The sequence below is a fragment of the Varroa destructor genome, unplaced genomic scaffold (assembly GCF_002443255.2).
Source record: "Varroa destructor unplaced genomic scaffold, Vdes_3.0 BEIS01000007.1, whole genome shotgun sequence".
Lineage (NCBI taxonomy): Eukaryota > Metazoa > Arthropoda > Arachnida > Mesostigmata > Varroidae > Varroa > Varroa destructor.
In genome coordinates, this window is record NW_019211460.1 from 34,012,125 (window position 1) to 34,030,772 (window position 18,648).

The following is an 18,648-nucleotide window of genomic DNA, read 5'->3' on the forward strand; positions in this document are numbered from 1 at the left end:
ACAAGGTTCTTTATCTTTCCATAGGCAATCTCCATTCAAGCGTGAGGGTATACATGTATTCTATATGTAAATATAATTTACTGTAACTAAAGCAAAAAAGTAATAACAGATTATGAGAAATATGCCGTAATGGCATCTTGTATATATATATATATTTCCCCCATTTTGTTTTGAGTAGTGCGGCTATATACAAACGATGTATGTATTTAATACAAGAAACTGCAGCGGGAATTAGTTCTGTCTTAAAATGACGTTAAACCGGAAAAATGACCTGGGTAGATTTCGTCGTCCGAAGAAAAGCCCCAGGATAACAAAGACGCGTACTTTTTGAAATAGTAATATAGTTAATTCTCAGAGTGGGAAACATGTGCTGAGTCTGTATACATGGCTGTATCTTCATGTGGAAATATATAGGTATGCTTAGATCGCATTGCTTAGTATAAATTATCGACTTGTTATAAACCAGTGTTCTAATTAGATTACAATTTTTTGTTTTTACTTCTTACTGCAGATATCAAAACCCGAGAATTTATATTAGGTTCAAGAATGAAACGAAAATTAATAGCTATTGTATGGTTTTTAACACGTGAATCTGCAAAAGAAAAACAGCCCTACATCTTTGTTTGTAGAAGTGCTTTAAAATATTTTAATTACGTTACGCATTAACTGATCCTTTTTAGTTGCGTCTGAAGTGAGTCTAATTACATCGTTACCGTAATTGTAATTCATTTAATACAATACAGATGTGCTCACCAAGGCCATTTCACCTTGATCACGAAACATTAAGAAATTAAACGGCTTGTAATTTATTAGAAGGGTGGAATCTTGTGTTACTACTTTTTTCAACAGTCTCTCTACTCTAGTCTTAAGCGTATTTGAATAGGTTTTATTTGAACTTCTGCTGAGGGTGCATTTTTGACAAGGTTAAAGTTTTCGCTTGACATAAAACGCATATGTAAGCTATTGACTATCTAGAAACATATGTTTACTATACAAATTCGTTCGCACAAATCAAATGATGAGTTATTTGGTACACTACGAAGCCTCCTGATTCCCTTCTCTCAATCTCCCTCTGAGAAGTGCATTTCACAAAAGAGCCATTAATCTTCGTACTGCTCCTTATCATTAGTAGTATTACTTTTACCATCATTAAATTATCGTTATGAACAGCAATGCAGCGCTGCTCTTAAGAATCGTACAAAAACGTAGTTGTGCTTTTGTTTCCTGTTCGCACAGGCTTTGCAAAATTCAAAATGACGATACTTTATATATATTGTATCTTGCTTAGATTTAAATTTACATATCGTTACATGCGTCCTGCCATTTTGTTTATAATACAACGAAATCATGTGGCGCATGGTCTCGAAACCGAGGATAATAACCGACCAACTTAAACCTGAATCAGGGTTGGTCGTTTCATATGCCTAAATTTTGTTGAATATTTGGCATATTAAAACATAGTTTTTCAAAGTCTCCTTTCCATCTATAATATACTAGAGAAATGGTAACTTCGACAAACGTACTCATTCCCCAGTCAATCGATGACTATAAGACGCTATTAATTATCCACTGAAATTTTCTTTATGTGTTTCAGCAGAATGATACAGGACAGACACCTTCTTGGTAAAGCAAGACAAAGCTAAGTAGAAACATAACAGGAACAGGTCAAAAAGATGAGTGCAATTCTAATCGTGGATCTATTGATCAGGGTCGTGCGCGTCTTAGACAGTTGTATGGTTAAATAGATAACGTAATTTGCGAAGGATCGGCATTTATTTGTAGTAAAGCGATGGCAAGGTTCAGTGTTGTATTCTTATATGAACGTGTGTCCCTCGAGGGTCAAGTAATTGCTTAGAATATACCTTTCATATCTTCATCGCTTTGATAACCAATGTTAATAGTAATGACAGTTAACAAGGTAGTCTGTTTATCCAAAACATAATGGCACGCACCGTAATCATAGAGTTTTGTTGTTCTATTAAACAAGTGGCTAATTCTTTCTAACACACAGAGAACGGCTAAAGATGCACCGATCCAGAGCCACACTCTGTATGTATTGACGGTCGTTTTCTTACGTATGTCCTGCTTAGGTCCTTGCTCGCAGAGGGAGTCTAGCTTACCTAGCGGTGTTCCATTTGCTCTTGCAGTTGCTATATCTGAATTGCTTGTTATAATTGCTATATGATGAACTTATGTTTTGCTTTCTGCTGCTGCTGTTGTTGTTGTTGTTGTTGTTGTTACGCAGTGCTGGAACCAGGGGTGCCACTAATGAAATGGAGAACCTCGGACGAAAGCCGCTTGCTCGAAGATGATAACGTTGATCCGTTTGATGAGGTCTCGCACTCTCGCGAATCCGCCGTTGAACCGCCAACGGATGGCTGTCGAAGAAACAAAAGAGAACTTCGTATGACCTATAAGCATAGTATATATACCTACTAATATCCTGTGTGATATAAAAGTATTACGTTTTTTCATCATCCAGTTAGCTATCGATATAGGTGTGATAACGATAATCAGTGAAAGGTACCCTTTGGTTATTGTCACCGTGCTGTTGAATATCGATGAGTTGTCGAGCAACATTAGCGTGGTTCCTCCTTAACTGTTGATGGTACTCCATCTGGTCAGATGAAATTAGTTTGCCGTTTAAATCGAGCGCTGCCTGACAGGAGGTCAGGAAGCGGTCAAATGTTTCTCGCAGCTTTTCTACTTCAATGGATGGTTGATTCACTACCGCAGACGGAGTGAGGAACGCTCTTGCGTAAGCCAAAGGGCCCGCATTTACCTATAGCGGATATTGATATGGGTCTTAGATTACGTAAACTTACGCACTTCCGGTACAAAATTCCTGTCCAACAGTTTCGGAGGCCCTCAGAAAATGTATATGGCAATTGTATCATAATACACCACAAAAAATTGCATGCTAATTAGATATTTAAACTTTTCAACATCCCTTACTCTGAAGTAAAGGGATTGTTAAGTTCGAGCGGCAACCTAAACATTATTTTTTTAAAGTCAGATCTCCAGGACTCTTGGTTCTCCACTAAGATTAACCGTGAATAAGACACGTTTATGCTTCATCGAATAAACCAGAGAAAACTACAAGGTACGGCACCTAATTTGGGTGAAACTTTTGCTGGCATATTGTCGTAACCGATTTGCTCTTGTCCGCCATTTCTAGTACTAGGAAGAAGCCTATTCTTTCTACAGAAAACTCGTAACTAGAGTTATTATCCAATCTCTTAGCGAACAAGGAAAAGCCATTTTTGATACCTATACTTTTGACATGGAACATTGACATGAACTGGGTCGTTCAGATAACGATCGTTATTTTTGCGATTTTTGCATTTTGGACTTTTTGACCGTATTAAATATCTGTATTTTTTTGTAATTCTGAGTCTGTGGCCAGTCCAAAATATTATTCTGTTGGACTCTATTTGAATGACATTTAAACTGATTTGCAGTAAACATATAGTGTAATATATGGTAATTGTTACCGCGATTAACTTTGTAGAAGTTGAGTGCAGATTAATGATAGAATATTTCGAAAATGATTCGTGAGTTATTTAGGTTTCTAATTGCGGCTGTAGTCACAATGGATGACGATCTTATTAGATAAAAATGACCGTCATGAATGTCACTTCTAAGACATACAAAAACATCATTAAAATACCTGTCTTTACTCAAATATATTCGTAGAAACGAACAATTAGAAAAGCTTCCAATGCAGGTGCCGTACCTTGGACAATAAATTCGCCTGGCTTCAAAAGGGAACTAATCTTTCTATGAAATTACAAATTGTGGTGGTTGAAAGCATATAGAGTGTTCCCTTTTACCTGCACGCTGATGCTGCCTTGTAGTTTAAGTTGTAGTTTCTTCACATCCGGAGGCTTCTTGGCTATAACTTGGTCGAGCTCAATCACACGTGTGCGCATTTCGTCAACCGCTACTTCGATCGGACTAAGATCGAATGATTTGCGGCTGCGTACAGCAATGCGTTTCTTCACATAAGGGAAACGGTACTCGGCTGAAAGGTTTAGATTCGGCCCAAACCTTACTATGCATCCATAAATCTATTACATTTACCATATTAAGAGCTAGTTGGGTTTCACAATCATCGTAAACGTCACCACAGCCGCATGGAATAACGTCTGACACATTAAGCGAGATAAAAGTCATAATCTGAGTTAAATATGCATGCTTATTAGTTTCTAGACTTTTAAATATTTTCAGGTAGTATGTGGCTAAGTAACTCCTAATATGCTTTTTCTATGCAGCCAATGAGTATGTAACTATTTTGGATCTGAAGATTAACTATGATCTAGACGTATACTTCAGTTTAAACATGCAACGTTCTGATCCGGAGTCACACTGTATACTGGGGTGGAGACGCAGTACCATTATGCCACCAAGTCCTGTTCACATGGGTACTATAGCACCGGGATGAACAAATCTGGGTATCTTTGAATCGTATAGATCACCTAGGTGACTACGTGAGCTAAACATAAATCGTCACAACAAAATAGTATGATCCAGTTTCAGACTGCCCCGAGCACATAGTAATGAAGGTGAAGTATTGCTCACTGGTAAGTACTGTACGACGTCTACACTGTTCGTGCGGTTCGCCTCGCGCTTTGCCCCCCGTTAGCGTAAACGGCGTTTCGAACATGAACTCGTCCACGTTGTGGTGCCGCTCAAAATCGGACATCTCCACATCCGCTGACTGCTCACCGAAGTAAGGCGTCACATGCGTCACCTGAATGTACGCACACTTCGGATCAAGCTCGCTTACCTTCACCTGCAAAATTGCACGTAAAAAATCTAAATCCATTGCTACTGATTAACTTTGTTCGCACAAGGATTACAAAATCACAGAGATCATAACAAGCTTTTTTCCTGTAACCCAAAGGAAATTCAGTTGTATCGACAACAAATATAGGCTAATCTTACTGCCAGTGGTTGATTTAGTTACCTGGCTCGAATCCATAATCATCTTGACTACATCGGACGAGCCAAATTTCTCGACGAACAAGTGTCGGAGTCGCTCCGAGATTTCCGGTAGCGACGTAACCTTGGGTTCTTTATAGATGTATTCTTTCTGATCCTCCTCTCCGAAGAACGCTTCGCCGAAGAACATGACTCGATAATAGGTACCAAGCAGTCGCCGTCCGGAAGTCTCCACTTCGATAATTTTTTGGCACGAGGCATGCAGTGTCTTGTAGCACTGCGCGAGTGCTTCGTAATTCTTGTTCCGTTCGTAGAAGGGAATACAAAGCATGAACACCTTTGACATTAGCTCATACCTTTCTGCCTGGTACAGAGCACTGGCGCATTGTTCCAGCCTTTCGACCAGCGATTCCTCACTGTACGGGAAGTCGTGCGTTCCGGTGTCTTCTTTCAAATTGCTCTCATCGCGAACGACGTTGGGCGAGATGTCCTTAAAGGCATGGCAGCCTTGCGGGAAGACATTCTGGTGCTTGAGAAATTCTGCCTCCAGGGCCGCTACATGGATGAGGCAGTACGCTGCTTCTGTAAGGTTACCATTACGCTCGTGTTGTCGCGACATGGCCTCGAGCCACGTGCGCCGTAATGCCGGCGTCGCACTATAGCTGTTTGCCAGACGCAACTGGAGGTCGAGTAGCATCTCAGGATCGTTTTCGTGCTCTCTCATAGCAGTCGTCGCCATCAGCACTGTGCGAACCTGTGACGCGTATAGAAACGTTAGATATAAGCCTAAAATTCGCACAAGTTTTCTCCTGATCACGACTCAAACTCAGCACCAGTGCCACGTTATGGCAGTACGACGGCACCTGTGCCAATTCTGTGGTTCATAAGAAAAAAAGGACGAAGTACCAAGACTCCCGTCAGTCCAATGGGAAGCAGCTAGGAGATAGGTAAGAGCGGCAGTTACGAGAGATAAGACGGGCCGGCTAACCTGATTATGTTAGCAGACAGCTATTGGGACTCGTGGAAAGCACAGTCACGATTCTTTTCGGTACCCGCTGTTCAATGAGCGACCCATTGATCCTTGAAATTGACACAATAGTTGATTGCTGCCAAGGCGCCATTTAAATTAATCAGTGAGGCCTAAACAGTTTTCTCTTTCATTTAGCGGACACATGTATAACGACAGCCATTGAGAAAGGAACGATCATTGCAGGTGCCTACGTAGGAAAGAAGGAAAACTATGGCGCTTATATATATATATATATATATAGCATGACTTCTTCCATGAACGAACAAATATTGTGTTTTACTTTTTTTGTGAGATCCTTGACTTGATTGGGGAATATAGTATGTTGCATGGCCTTGTCCGCGGCTGCGTAGTTGTTGATAACCGACAATGAATCTTGGAAGCGTGCAGAGTTCAGATTAGTAATGTCGCCTAACAATCGGGATACCGACACTATTAACTGAAGATGCACCTATAAGTAGTTTTCAAAGCAATGATTAGTTAATGTATGTTCTGCTCTAGTGAGCATAATACGGGTCTGTTGTTAAATTGACCAATCGGCTACAGTTTGCGTATCCTCAAATATCCATCAGTATCCGAACTGGTACAAGCCAGTTGTGACTGAAGACCACTGTTGTTGGGTCTGTCCGTATGTTTACCTTGAGTTACATATCAGTATTACTTCCCACTATGAAATATAAATACTGTGATGAATAGGACAAGAATCAATTAGTAACCCTTTAATATAATCTGTATTATTTAAAACGTTCAGCTAATAGCAACATACCCTAGTAAGAGCCCTTCGGGACGTATATTCGAAATTAGCTCTCATGAGCAAGTAGAGCAGCGCGCAAGCTTCCATTCTTACTGACGACAATTTAGAGTTACAACACCGTAGCAATTCAAAGCACAGTCTCCCGCATAGCAGGGCGCTGCCTGCAAACAGGGCTTGTGGAAATTTGTTTACGAAACCCCGAAAAGCGGCGAACACATGCTTCAGTAGCGTCTCTGATTGGCCCACCTGCAAGCCAAATTGAGCACCATTTGAATTTTACTGGCGCGTTCATTTTTGTTCTAAACTATGTTTATACCGGCTGACTACGTATTGTCCATTTCAAAAGCTTTTTCTTGTAACTAACTTTCTGTATCTTGTGGAATCTGGCCGTAAAATAGATTTCACAAGTTAGGCGCAAATGGTTTTGATTTACCTGTAAAAAGCTGAGGTAAATATCGAAGAGGCGCCGCATCAGCGGATTGTCACCTTCATTATACAACAGCGATTTTTTACAATTGCCACAGAAAAGCCCCAGCACGTCAAGGGTGATTAGGCCAACTTCTGTGGCCATGTTGGCTTCAAGCAGGGCCCGGTACATTCCATTGCCTTCATCGGATTCCCAGTTGGTACCGGCCGATCCTGGCTTAACATAGGCCGAATGTCTCTGGAAGTTCGGCGGATGGGTTCGAGCAGGAAGTGTCATTGACTTCAGATGGGCTGTTGCTGATGCTCGACTACGATGCTGTTTCTTTCCCTGATACTTGAATTGGTGCAGACACAGCTCGAACAAATGAAAGAAATCTAGGAGCTCACTATCCGTACACGTCTGCCACAATCCGATAAGCACTTCTGCAAGTACGACAGGAACAATAAGCTGCTGCTGCTGAGAATACAGGACGAAAAAAGGCCCTTTTCTAATCTGCTTCAACGCAGGTAAGCTGTAAAATAGATAGGATCTGTCATCGTGGTAAATCAAAGGTGAACAAGAGGTTCCTTTTTGAAACAAAGGAGCATGCAAATTAATTTGCTTCTCAATAGAAGTTAGCGCCGTGAAATCGTAAGGCGGGCAAATATAAGCTATCATGCTTCTGTTCTTAAACAGCAATCAAGCTGTCTAACTTCACAAAATTACCTGAATAGTAATCGTATGTACCTATCTGTCCGTCCTGTCTGTCTGTCTGATGGTCCGTGTATGTGTGTCTGTCTGCATGCGTATCTATCTGTTTGTCCATCTGTGTGTCTGTCTTTGCTCAGTTTTCTCACCTTCATGTAGATGCTTGACGATGTAGAGGAAGGAGACGAGAAGATCCTTGACTTCGTGGGCATCAAATTTGTCATATCGTACAACTCCAAGGGAGCCGGCGAACGGCATTGACGGAGAGCGCACATGACCAGTTCCGCCGGTCCCGCCAGGACCGTGAGCTGACAACGAGTGGGTAGGACTACCACTTCCTCGGAGAGTGTTTGATTCTGAGGTCGTCTGAGCAGAAACAGCACTTTCGAGAGATGTCTGCGAACCACTGGACATGGCCGACAAACCGTTGGAAAATGGAGGAAGGGATGCTAAAAAAAGATACATTATTACTGTTAGATATTTAAAGTTGTAGGGTCTCAATATTGACAACTTTTAAATTAAACGAATAAAAACAAACACTTTTAATATAGGCTAAATAAATCTTCCCTATCGCTTGAATATGAAGCCTGTGCTTCGGAGGATACCGTGTCTAATATTTGTGATACCATATCCAATTCCCTCATTTGTTTTTTCGTTGAGCAAATTGTGTTCGTATTGTATAGACTACTAACAGAGTTTCTCAAACAAACTAAAACTACATGAGCTTCAGTCTGTGAATCAGTCAGGAATGGACGTAATCACTAGCCTTTAGAAGCCTCGATTCCAGCCCAAGTAGTAGCAGTCTAGTTTAATGCGGTCTTGCATTGTTATCAAAAAACTACCCTGAATACGAACCTTTTGTTTTGTCAAGCCAAATGTTGACTATGTATAAAAGCCAAGTATTTGCACTACCTGCTTTTCTAATTCGATCTGACGAAGCCTTTAAATAGCGTAACATCAAATGAAGCGCCCGAATGTTAGCATTAACCTTTTGCAACCTAAATTCTCAACAGTATGTTCTTCATTTCAGATACAGTACAACAAATGGGATCAAAGTAAAGCAAGCCAGCTTTACCGACCTTTTGTATGTCTATTCGTTTTTTCATATACTTTTATATTTGCGCTTACCCTGACCAGCGATGATCGACAGGTAATTAGAATCTCGGAGGCTGGCCCTTTCCTGTGCGCTTAGCACGAGCGTGTTTCTTTTCGAGTGCTCGGGAGAACTGTTTTCACTGCCATTTGCTCCACCTGCAGCGAGTGTCACTGTTGAAGAAGCGCACGAACCAGCGTCCGATAAGATTTGGGACGTTCGTCGGGATGCTGCACTTGAGCACAAGGAACTACCTCCCATTGACAGGGAATCCATAGTCGTGATTGATGCAAACACTGAACTAGCCGCCGAAGGAAGGTCAGATCCTATCGCAGCCGAAGGAGGCCCGCCCGAGGTAGCCTGCGGTTGCTGCAGACGATTAATATTTTCCAGAAGAAGCGAGATCACCGGTAGATAAAGTGACGCTATCCGCATCTGCTGTGACTAGGCGCGATAAGCATTGAATCGAATGAACAAACAAAGTGTTATTTAAATAAGTGATTTCAAGCAGACTTACGAGCCCTGCTTTTTGGTACAATATTTAAGAGACCGGAATAAGGCGACTTTTCATATCGGACTTAATACACATGAAACGAATTCTATACTGACATCAAAAAGAGATTTGTTTCTTTTATGCGATTTATGCTGAAGTTAAGCATTTTTTTAAACGCTTACCGAGCCTTGATATCGGTCGTCGAACGCATGTTTGGCAAGTAAGTTGCAGAGCACCTTGATAGCCATTTGGCGCACCTTGAGTACCTCTGAGAGAGCAGCGCGAAGTTCCACAAGAAGGACTCCGACAAGATAGTGCGCCTGACAAAACTCCTCCGTCAGTTGGTACTCGCTTTCAAAATCTGTTGGCGAGCAATTGGCGATATCAGAAACATCCCAATCCAAGATGTGTACAATGGAAAGAGGATGAAAATTACATATAAAACGAATCACACATTAGTTTTTTAAACATTGGTCCATTTAGCTTGTCCGTTTAGTACAGATCAGAACTACTAAGAGGAGTGCAGCCCCAGGAATGAAAATGCACTCGTGCTAAGCATGTAGGAAAACATCACCATTTAGGATACACCCAACTACAGGATTTGTTAATCTTCGACTAGCTCTACAAACGACCTCTCCTAGTGTTAGTTACTCGCACTACGAAAACATGGGAAGACCCATGTCGTCACTGTCACACTGATTTAATGACTGCGCTGATTGATGATACACTTTTGCTTTCAGCAGATTCGTATCTATGGAAACGATCAGTAGTATTACTAAGGGAGAATTTGACTTGAAAAAATCTAAATGAATAAAGACATTTTTCGACGGGAATCAATTTGTTGATGCATTGTAACCCCCATAATGTGACGATTTTAGGAACAGCTAAAACCCTATTGCAACCGCAGTTTACGTGCATTTCTTTTTTGACAGAATAGAACGTCTAGGTAACACAAATGGGCACATTGTGTTACCTAGACGTTCTATTAGCTCGTTCTACACTAGATTATATTGTGCGAAATAAGTTAGTAATTTATATATGCGCGTAGGAAAAACAGTGAGTTAGTTGTAAAAGAAGAAAGAAAAGGGTATGGTTAGTTGGGTGCGTGATTGACGTGTAACATGAATGAACTTGAAAACTTTAAACGCTTTATGCGACCGTTGAAACGTCTTCGGACAGGTCACCATTTCTACTTTTCTCGAATAACTTCACGGCGAAGGAATCAAGGCCAACTTGGCAGCCATTCTACAAATCACATCTTGTCTATTGACATAATCAAGAAAATCTGATTGTTGATAGGCGTGTTTCGCTTCGAAGAAGTTCAACCAAAGCTCTATGTAGATTCAAAGTGCACACGGTGCAACGGCCAAAGCAACCGCAAGGTGGCGTACAGTCATCTGTAACTCCTGTTCTCATGCTAGCACTTCAATTCCATAAAATCGCATCTAGGCAAGCTCTTAGTTTCTATTTGCTTTTTTGTGCGTTCTATTATGCCATTTTGCTAAGGACTGAACAACGGAGTCACTACACTGTGATGCCGGCCTCGTTCGCGTTTGGTAGGTCGTGGGCGTTCCTCAAGGATACCACAAGCAAGGCAGGGCCATTGTGACACATGTTGCCTAAGGGATGCCTTTAAAGATGATCTGTTCTAGGGGTACAGACATTTCATTTCGAGCAAGCTTGTCTTTCAAGTTAACCTATGTAACTTAGCTCTTTGCCAAGACATTCTTCTTTCAAGACAACTCTTTTAAGACTTGATTTATTAAGTAAACTCGAAACAGTTATTTGCCGGATAATGACAAGGGATAACTTTAGCCATTGTTATATTTTTAGGTCGAGAGAAGCGTTGCCCTCCAGTTAACCCGGAATAAGTCGCAATTTATTTTTAGATCTGGGAATTGGCAATATTTATCCACCCCACTAGCTCAGGCCGGCCCGCTCGCAGGTAGCACTTAAGGTTCGCCAAGCAGCATGAGTTCCTCTTTAACTCATTTGCAGTTCTGTTCACTTACCCGGCGAGGGGAGAAACAGCTCCTCCTCAGCCACGAACGGCATGGGGGAGGCGGTACCTGAGCGACAAAAACAACGGTAATAACAGGGAACTCGAAATAACGAAGCGAAAATTTACGCAAACGAAGAGAGAGAGGGATACATGAAATAGGCAAAAATATGTCTTACAAATTATATAAAGCTAGCTAAATGACAAACAGCGAGCGATGGGGCTGAGGTAAATATAGAGACAGCATCGAAGTGAGGAACGGTACAATGTTCGAATGGATGAACAGTAAAAGCAAAGCTTAACTAAAAAGTGATAATGATCTACTCGATTTTTGCGTGTAAACAATACTACGATAGATTGACTCGAATTTCTGTATGAAAATGTAGAATCTATAGCTATGTGCTACAGTTCCTCTTAAATAGCCATAGTTCGATTGCAATTTTTTCCAATAGTAGATATGCAATCATCTCAAACGTTTACGTTTTATGACATGAGTCAATGAAATTTCTACAGGCAAAACTACACAGTTTTCTCCGTTCTGAATTAAAGCCGAGACAGGGAAGGTCTGGTGAGAGTATAAACAGCCAGAGACATCTTAAGTACAATTTTCTATGAAGCATGTTTGCTCTAAACAGATGAGCACAAAATGTACGGTGTCCTAGCCTTACTGAGTGATTCTGGCAGAAAAAAATGAAAACAGTATGTCCCTACAGCGTTTTATAGATTTATAGCACAGTATATCGTATGCACTTTTAAATATGCCTCTATTGAACATACTGCATCCTAACAAAAAAAGGGTGACAATGATTCTGTTTTTATTCGTACCTTTAGAGTTTTTGGAGTGTCCCCTAGTATAGTAGCCGCGCAGCGACGGGAGATTAAGGGCAACAAAATGTTCATGGGAGCAAATGATCTCGAGAAATTCAAATTTGAGCGCGTGGAGGTCGATCTCGTCTTGCGGCGAGAACCGCTCCAGGAATAGCGATACGAGCCGGAACGCAAAGCCGCGGTTCATCAGCGACAGGCACTTCTTAAGCAGATGTGCCAGCGCCATGTTGGCGCGGCGAACGTCCGCGCGGTCGCGTTGTTCCTTGGCCTCTTTACATTTCTTAAATATTTGCGCTCCTAGGGCCTGCACCAACTGGAGGACCTGCTCCTCAAACTCCTTCGGAAATCGTTCTTGCCGTTGCATCTACATGTAAAAGATTTACATTGCACAATTACTCGGTATTCTTACCAAGAATTTTAAGATTACAAGAAGACAATTTAGTTAATATGATATATCGTGATCCTATGCAAATAATCCTTGACGATAATGATAATTATTAGTTTAAGTAAAAATAGCCCAAATATAGTGAACGCTTTTTGCTTCTATCTTACCTTGATGCGTTCCGTATTTAGTAGAAAGAGAGCCATTGATTTGGCCATCACTTGGAAGAAGAACCAGGAGTGTTGGAGGAATTTATTGATGACAAGAAAATCGAGATTCTCTTGCGCGAACATCTTGCAAAGGGCTCGGCACAGTTCGTGATGGACTGTCTGGCCAGTTGGGGTGACAAGTGACCCCCGCGCATTACCGTTTTGGTTTCCGTTGGAGACGGGTTGCTCGTTATCGATTGTAAAGGCATACTGCACATACGAATGCAGCGCGTCTACTTTTCCCGCCTCGAAAACTGTCGTTACTACATGAATGAGCACCTTGACCGTGTTAAGTGATACCTCCTCGAGACCAGTTGAAACGAGTAGTCGAAATAGCTGATTGATGATGGTTGGGAGGAAACAAACTAGAGTGTGTCCATCCACTGCATGTAAAGCCTGTAAACCAGTAAAAGATGGCGAACACATGACGAATGGCGAGCGTTTAGTATACTTACGTCCATAGCAGTTTGCTCATTCTACCCAAGCAGCTAGTTAAGAAAATGGCCACGAGATTTATTCGTGTATCCAACGTACTAATCTAACGTACCAAATACGAAAAATATAAGTATCCGAGTTGTTTGTTTGTACTGCACTAACAAAAGTCAACCAAATGTTATGTCGTATTACTGTAACTATATCCTTTAGATTCACGTAATAACTGAGCTCTGCCACAGCAGATCAGAGGTCTTGATGGTATAGATAGGTGCGCAAGATAACCCTAAGAAGAAAGCGCCCATGCAAATCTTTATTTGCTGTGTTCATACTATTTGTATAAAGAAAATATGGCCTTTGTATTCTGTTATTAATGGAGAATCTTGAATCCATTTAAGTATAATGAGCTTGCATCGCTGAACGCAGACAGATGTCTTTCATCTCAACACAAGTGTATAGCTTTCAGTATAACCTCTCCTCAGTATATATATATATATATATAAATGGTGTAAAATTGAAATAAAAAGTACCTGCCAAAAAAATCAACTTTTGCACCATTTCTCCCTACCTATGAATCAATAGGCTCATTATCGGCATCATCATCGGGCATGTGACCCTTTGTCCCACCTCCATAGAACCTCTCCCACATGCTCTTTCGGTCTCTCAAGGAGTCGGTGCGCCCTTTTCTCTCGATAAATTTAATTATAAATTACCTTTATTAATTTTGTAATCTCTCTTCCTAGGTCGGATTCCGCGTATGCCTGCTCCTACGGTGCGAAGGAATAGAGAGAACGGGATCAGACGAAGAAGGTTGAACCACTGAAGCTCGCTGTGAGGGTGGTTGACCAGCTCAATCCGATTGGCGCACTTATATCCTATATACTATTGTTTCTATCTTTACATCTACATGGTCTTGGTTCTGATAATACCGGGTTGTTTTTTTTTTCTGCCTACACTTTATCCTTGTTACCCAATCCTAAACTGCACAGATTAGTGTGTGTGTGTGTGTGTGTAGAACAGGGGCTTCTACCAAGCGGAACACTTGTCAAGGGTTAAGGTTCTAGCATCATTCTACAGTCGTGGCCTATTTTCGCTAATAAAAAGTTAGTCAATCAACTATTGTCCGTGAAATGATTTTACTGGACACGTCCGGCATTGCCACTTTACTGGAAAAGTTCTTGGCCACGTCGAAAATCATAAAATATGAAGTAACTAATCTAGCTACGCGATAGTATTTTCAGGTAGCGTAAAGTATGTTATAGAATAACACTTATGCCCGTGCTGCGACAAATGAGGAATGGAATAATATTAATTACACAGCGATCTGAGCGCCGTTTCAACGGGATGCAAATTTTGATTCCGATTCGTTAGTCAGCAGGCAAAAGGCAAAATCAGGCCAAATCGAATCACACGAATAGCATCATTCACCGTTTTTTCTCCGCATTCAAATTATCAAACCGGGTCAGTTATTATTACATTCACCATCTCGTGCGCGACACCAAACATGTCGAACATCTCCCACTGATCTGCAACAAAATTGCATGCATCTTGGAATTGGAAACTCTACGTCCGAATGGAGCATCTGGTTGTGACTACTTCGAAAAGCGATTATCAACTACCAAATGGATCGCGCTGTTATTTCAACAAAAGATCATACCATATAAGAGGAGAACAACCAGTCATCGTATACGTTACTGCAGTTTAATAGGTCATGCATAACAGTGACTGATGCTCGTGCAAATTAGCCCAGGATTTGGTGTTCATGCGAACATCTTGCACTTTATGAAGATGCCTGGCCATGTGGTGCAGCAGATAGCGGCTTGTTATTATAGTGATCGATTGTAATAACAAACGGCTGTATAGGTCGGTAAGATTAGTGGGTCAATCAATGAACGCAAGTAAGGGCGGTAACAAAAATAAAGTGAATAGAGAATAAATAAAGGTGTGCGATCGACAGGGTTTACTGACTGAACCGAACTAAAACAGAAGTAAAATCAGAACCGGATAGTCTTGGGGACGTCCTCAATGAAGGCGCGTGAAACTTCTTTTTATCTGTCTGAACGTAGGTGCTTAACATACATTGTGATCATCAAACTGTGCCCATGGGGGCACGAAGACAGTTGACACGGTATTCGTAAAAAAAAAAACAAGGGCTCATTGCGAGAACTTCATCGCGCCGATGCACACCTCCAACCGAAATATTACTTCTTAGCGTTGACCCTCAACCAGAACAAACGATAGACGACCCTCAAAGAATATCCACAAACATCACAAGTAATTCAGTCACAGATGACTTACCTTCACGATGTCTACCATCGATGCTGCCTTGTTTTCAAACACTTTACTGCAGTGCACGAAAAAGTTGTGCAGGAACGGATCTTTGGATTGAACAGTGCTGACCATTCGGAGCTGCACTCTGTAGATTTCTTTGCCATTGTCTACCGGCCTAAGGTCCGGCCCGGCGAGCCCCTTTCCAAAACCTAACGGTTTACAGGATAGGTATCCACCGGGAAGATTAGCAGAGACCATCAGCGCGTGCTCCGCCGAAGAGATGTTAATCCGATCCTTGACAAGTAATGGAAGCCACGAGTATCCTGTGGTATCGTAAAAAACGATATGGGCCATTACAGGCTTGTCAGGCAAATACTGCTGCGACATTCCAAGCTCGAAAGTATAACAGATATCTAAAATCAGGAAGATACATACGGGGTACTCCAATGTTCTTTAATTGAATTTGATGGAACTTAAGATGCGAGCAGATTGTTGCGTTTTGGTTTTGTTTTTATGCTGAACCCTTCCCATCGATGTGCGAAACGTTATAAAGCTTCCGAAGTTTATTCGAAACCATGACAGCCCGATATGTAAAATGTAGCTCGATGACAAGCTACGACACTTTGTAACCGCTTTAATCATAGTTGAATATTGTTTGATTTTCGGTCCTGATCGCATTAACCCTATGTTTCGCAGAATGAAACAATATCGCGGCGGATACAAAAGGTTCACGTTTCTCAAAATGAACGGATTGTAGAAACGAGTTTATTTCCCACGGGCTTCTTTGGAGACGTTTGCTGGGTGACAAACGTTCCTCGTATGGATGATGGACAAAGTCTAAATGTAAGATTCTCTTCAACCCTGTGCACAATGCTTAATTGAAGTAGTTGTTTTCCTTAAGTAACTCTACCATTTTATTCGATTTTAGTGTTTCGAGGCTCGCACAAATGTGACTTGTCATGCAGCAAGCTGCTTTCCTGGAATCTTTGCATGAGCTGTTCCTAACTGGAATCAGAAGATGTTGCTTTTCATTCAAGCTGCCTACGAAGTTCCCGCAACGATTCGGCGGCATATGAGCTGTTGTTATCGTCGAACATTCCAAACAAATGATAACACTAAAAATCAAAGCTTTAGAACGCTCTACTGTCACCAAAATATCGGCTTTCCTGCTCATCATAGAAGGTTCGCGCTAAGACTCGCTTTAGAAGCCCGGTATGCACTTCCGAAAAGGTAAACCATTGAAAAACAACTTGCGACAACACCATAGTTAATAAGCTCGTACGTACCGACAACAGATTCAACAGCAGGATTCTCTTGACCTTTGGTCTTCTTTCCCGCCTTTGACGTATCACAGCTAATGTGGTAGAAGGTAAAAAGGAGATGGTGTCTCTCATGGATCAGAAGTGGAAGAGCAATTTTAACCTGAAAACAAGTTAATTTCTGAGTTGTAGCGCACAAGTCAAGGAAATCCAATCAAACCGCGCTTACGTACGGGCTACATATTACCTTGGAAATTGCAGACCAATATAAGAGGAGATGTATGTTTAGATACGCTTACCTCCTCGTAGAAGTCTGGATTCTGATTGTGGTGTGTAACGGCTGTATATGCTCGTGAGGTAAACAGTGGCTCCCCAGGTCGACCGTACACGCACCGCAACGCCGTCGCTCCCTCGGAATCGCTATCCCGCAGCTCGACACAACAAGCGAGATTACGAGCTTTTGCAAAGCTTTTCTGACCGTCATATTTCAGACTTTTCGGGTAAACGTATAGATGGTTAAGGTACGTACAGAATGGATGCGCATCAGACGGTGTATCCGTGGGGAACTGCTGCACCTCCAATGTGGGCTCCTCCTCAGGTGGTATTGGAAATGGCTTCACAAAAAAAAGATAACAATGACACTACGAATGCAGCAGCGAATGTATAAAGTCCCTTCCACTTCCTCAACATGCTCCTGTCACAACATTGAAAATCATTATTCTAGTGAAACTATTGGTTTGTTAGAGATTTAGTAATTACAACCAATTTGCTTACCTTAACCGGAATGAGCGCTGAAGTGAGGGAGTTAACAATATTCTCTTCGGGCCGAATGATTCGAATCGATGCCTTGACATAGCCTGGGATAGCGGTCATGTGTTTGGCCTTGTCCGGCTTCCGAAGCTCGGACAACATTTTGAGCAGGTCTTCGTCGGACAGCTTAGTCGCGTCCTGCCTGTAGAGGGGGCCGAAGTCATTGTGCTCGTCTAAGTCTCCTGTGAACTTTGTAAAGATTGCCCGCGAGGTCCAAGCGAATGGCATTCGGTAGTGTCCCAGATGTTGACAGCATTGTCGGACGCTTTTTTGCGTTTTGCTACCCTGCCGACTATCGCCATCCGCCGTTACCCGTATGTAATTCTCACTCGCCTGGCTGATGCTGCCCTGGAGCACCTTCTCGATCCGAACGACAAGGTAGAGTTCTGGCTCGGTATGCTGTACACTGAAGACCGCCTGTCGAGGAAAAGCTAACCATTCCTCGCCTAGGTCTTTGAATCCTAGGGTCTGAACGGCAGCTACAGTAACCGTAGCCTCTTCCGCGTTGTTGTTCGTCGAGTAACCAGTCCCGCTAGCAGAGGCGCTATTTTTTCGCGTTTTTGGTAACATATTGCGAATATATGGATGGTTGACGTCAAAATGAAAATCTTCAGAAACTTTCCGCATTCGCCTAACGTCGTAAATGGCCATCGTCGTAATGTACGGTTCAACCTGACATAGTTGACCGCGTTCCTCAAGGGGCGCTTGGAGTTTGAATTTAATCTCGTTACATCGGATAAACAGACGGGTGTCTTTCTGCTCCTCAAAGGGCTTCGCTTGCCGGTCGTACTCGCTAACCTGAACGGCGGAATCGGTCGTGCCTAGATCGGGATAGATGGCGAAAATGTTTTGCCTGCCCTGTTTTCGAGCGTGTCCAATTGTATACTCTGTTTCGCGCGAATATTTGACGAGGTCGGGGTTTTTCGAATGCTCAAGAGACTTCAAAGAATAACCGTTCAGTGTACCGTTTAAGGAGGGCGGTGGTGACTCTAAAAATTTTGCAGAGTTATTATGAAAGTAGGTAAGTTACTAA

General features: G+C 42.0%; 1 protein-coding gene across 12 annotated transcripts in view; it reads right to left on the reverse strand.

Moving 5' to 3' along the window:
* Positions 1–858: 858 nt before the first annotated feature.
* The window catches only part of Ziz (dedicator of cytokinesis protein Ziz), a 58,950-nt gene continuing 41,160 nt past the window's right edge, over positions 859–18,648 (reverse strand). For 10 of the 12 annotated variants that reach the window (XM_086976049.1, XM_086976056.1, XM_086976055.1 and 7 more), the window contains 19 exons: positions 17,580–18,604; positions 17,105–17,419; positions 16,833–16,968; positions 15,574–15,869; positions 13,989–14,042; positions 12,805–13,239; positions 12,250–12,616; positions 11,438–11,494; positions 9,608–9,786; positions 8,968–9,376; positions 7,989–8,288; positions 7,159–7,574; positions 6,738–6,971; positions 6,255–6,422; positions 4,970–5,698; positions 4,582–4,795; positions 3,834–4,024; positions 2,528–2,782; positions 859–2,378 (listed from right to left, as the gene is read on the reverse strand). In XM_086976049.1, the coding sequence (XP_086832175.1) occupies positions 2,238–2,378; positions 2,528–2,782; positions 3,834–4,024; positions 4,582–4,795; positions 4,970–5,698; positions 6,255–6,422; positions 6,738–6,971; positions 7,159–7,574; positions 7,989–8,288; positions 8,968–9,376; positions 9,608–9,786; positions 11,438–11,494; positions 12,250–12,616; positions 12,805–13,239; positions 13,989–14,042; positions 15,574–15,869; positions 16,833–16,968; positions 17,105–17,419; positions 17,580–18,604 (5,921 nt within the window). In that variant the 3' untranslated portion in view covers positions 859–2,237. The remainder of the gene's footprint in view (positions 2,379–2,527; positions 2,783–3,833; positions 4,025–4,581; positions 4,796–4,969; positions 5,699–6,254; positions 6,423–6,737; positions 6,972–7,158; positions 7,575–7,988; positions 8,289–8,967; positions 9,377–9,607; positions 9,787–11,437; positions 11,495–12,249; positions 12,617–12,804; positions 13,240–13,988; positions 14,043–15,573; positions 15,870–16,832; positions 16,969–17,104; positions 17,420–17,579; positions 18,605–18,648) is intronic. The other 2 variants (XM_086976052.1, XM_022815295.2) reach the window with 2 other exon arrangements.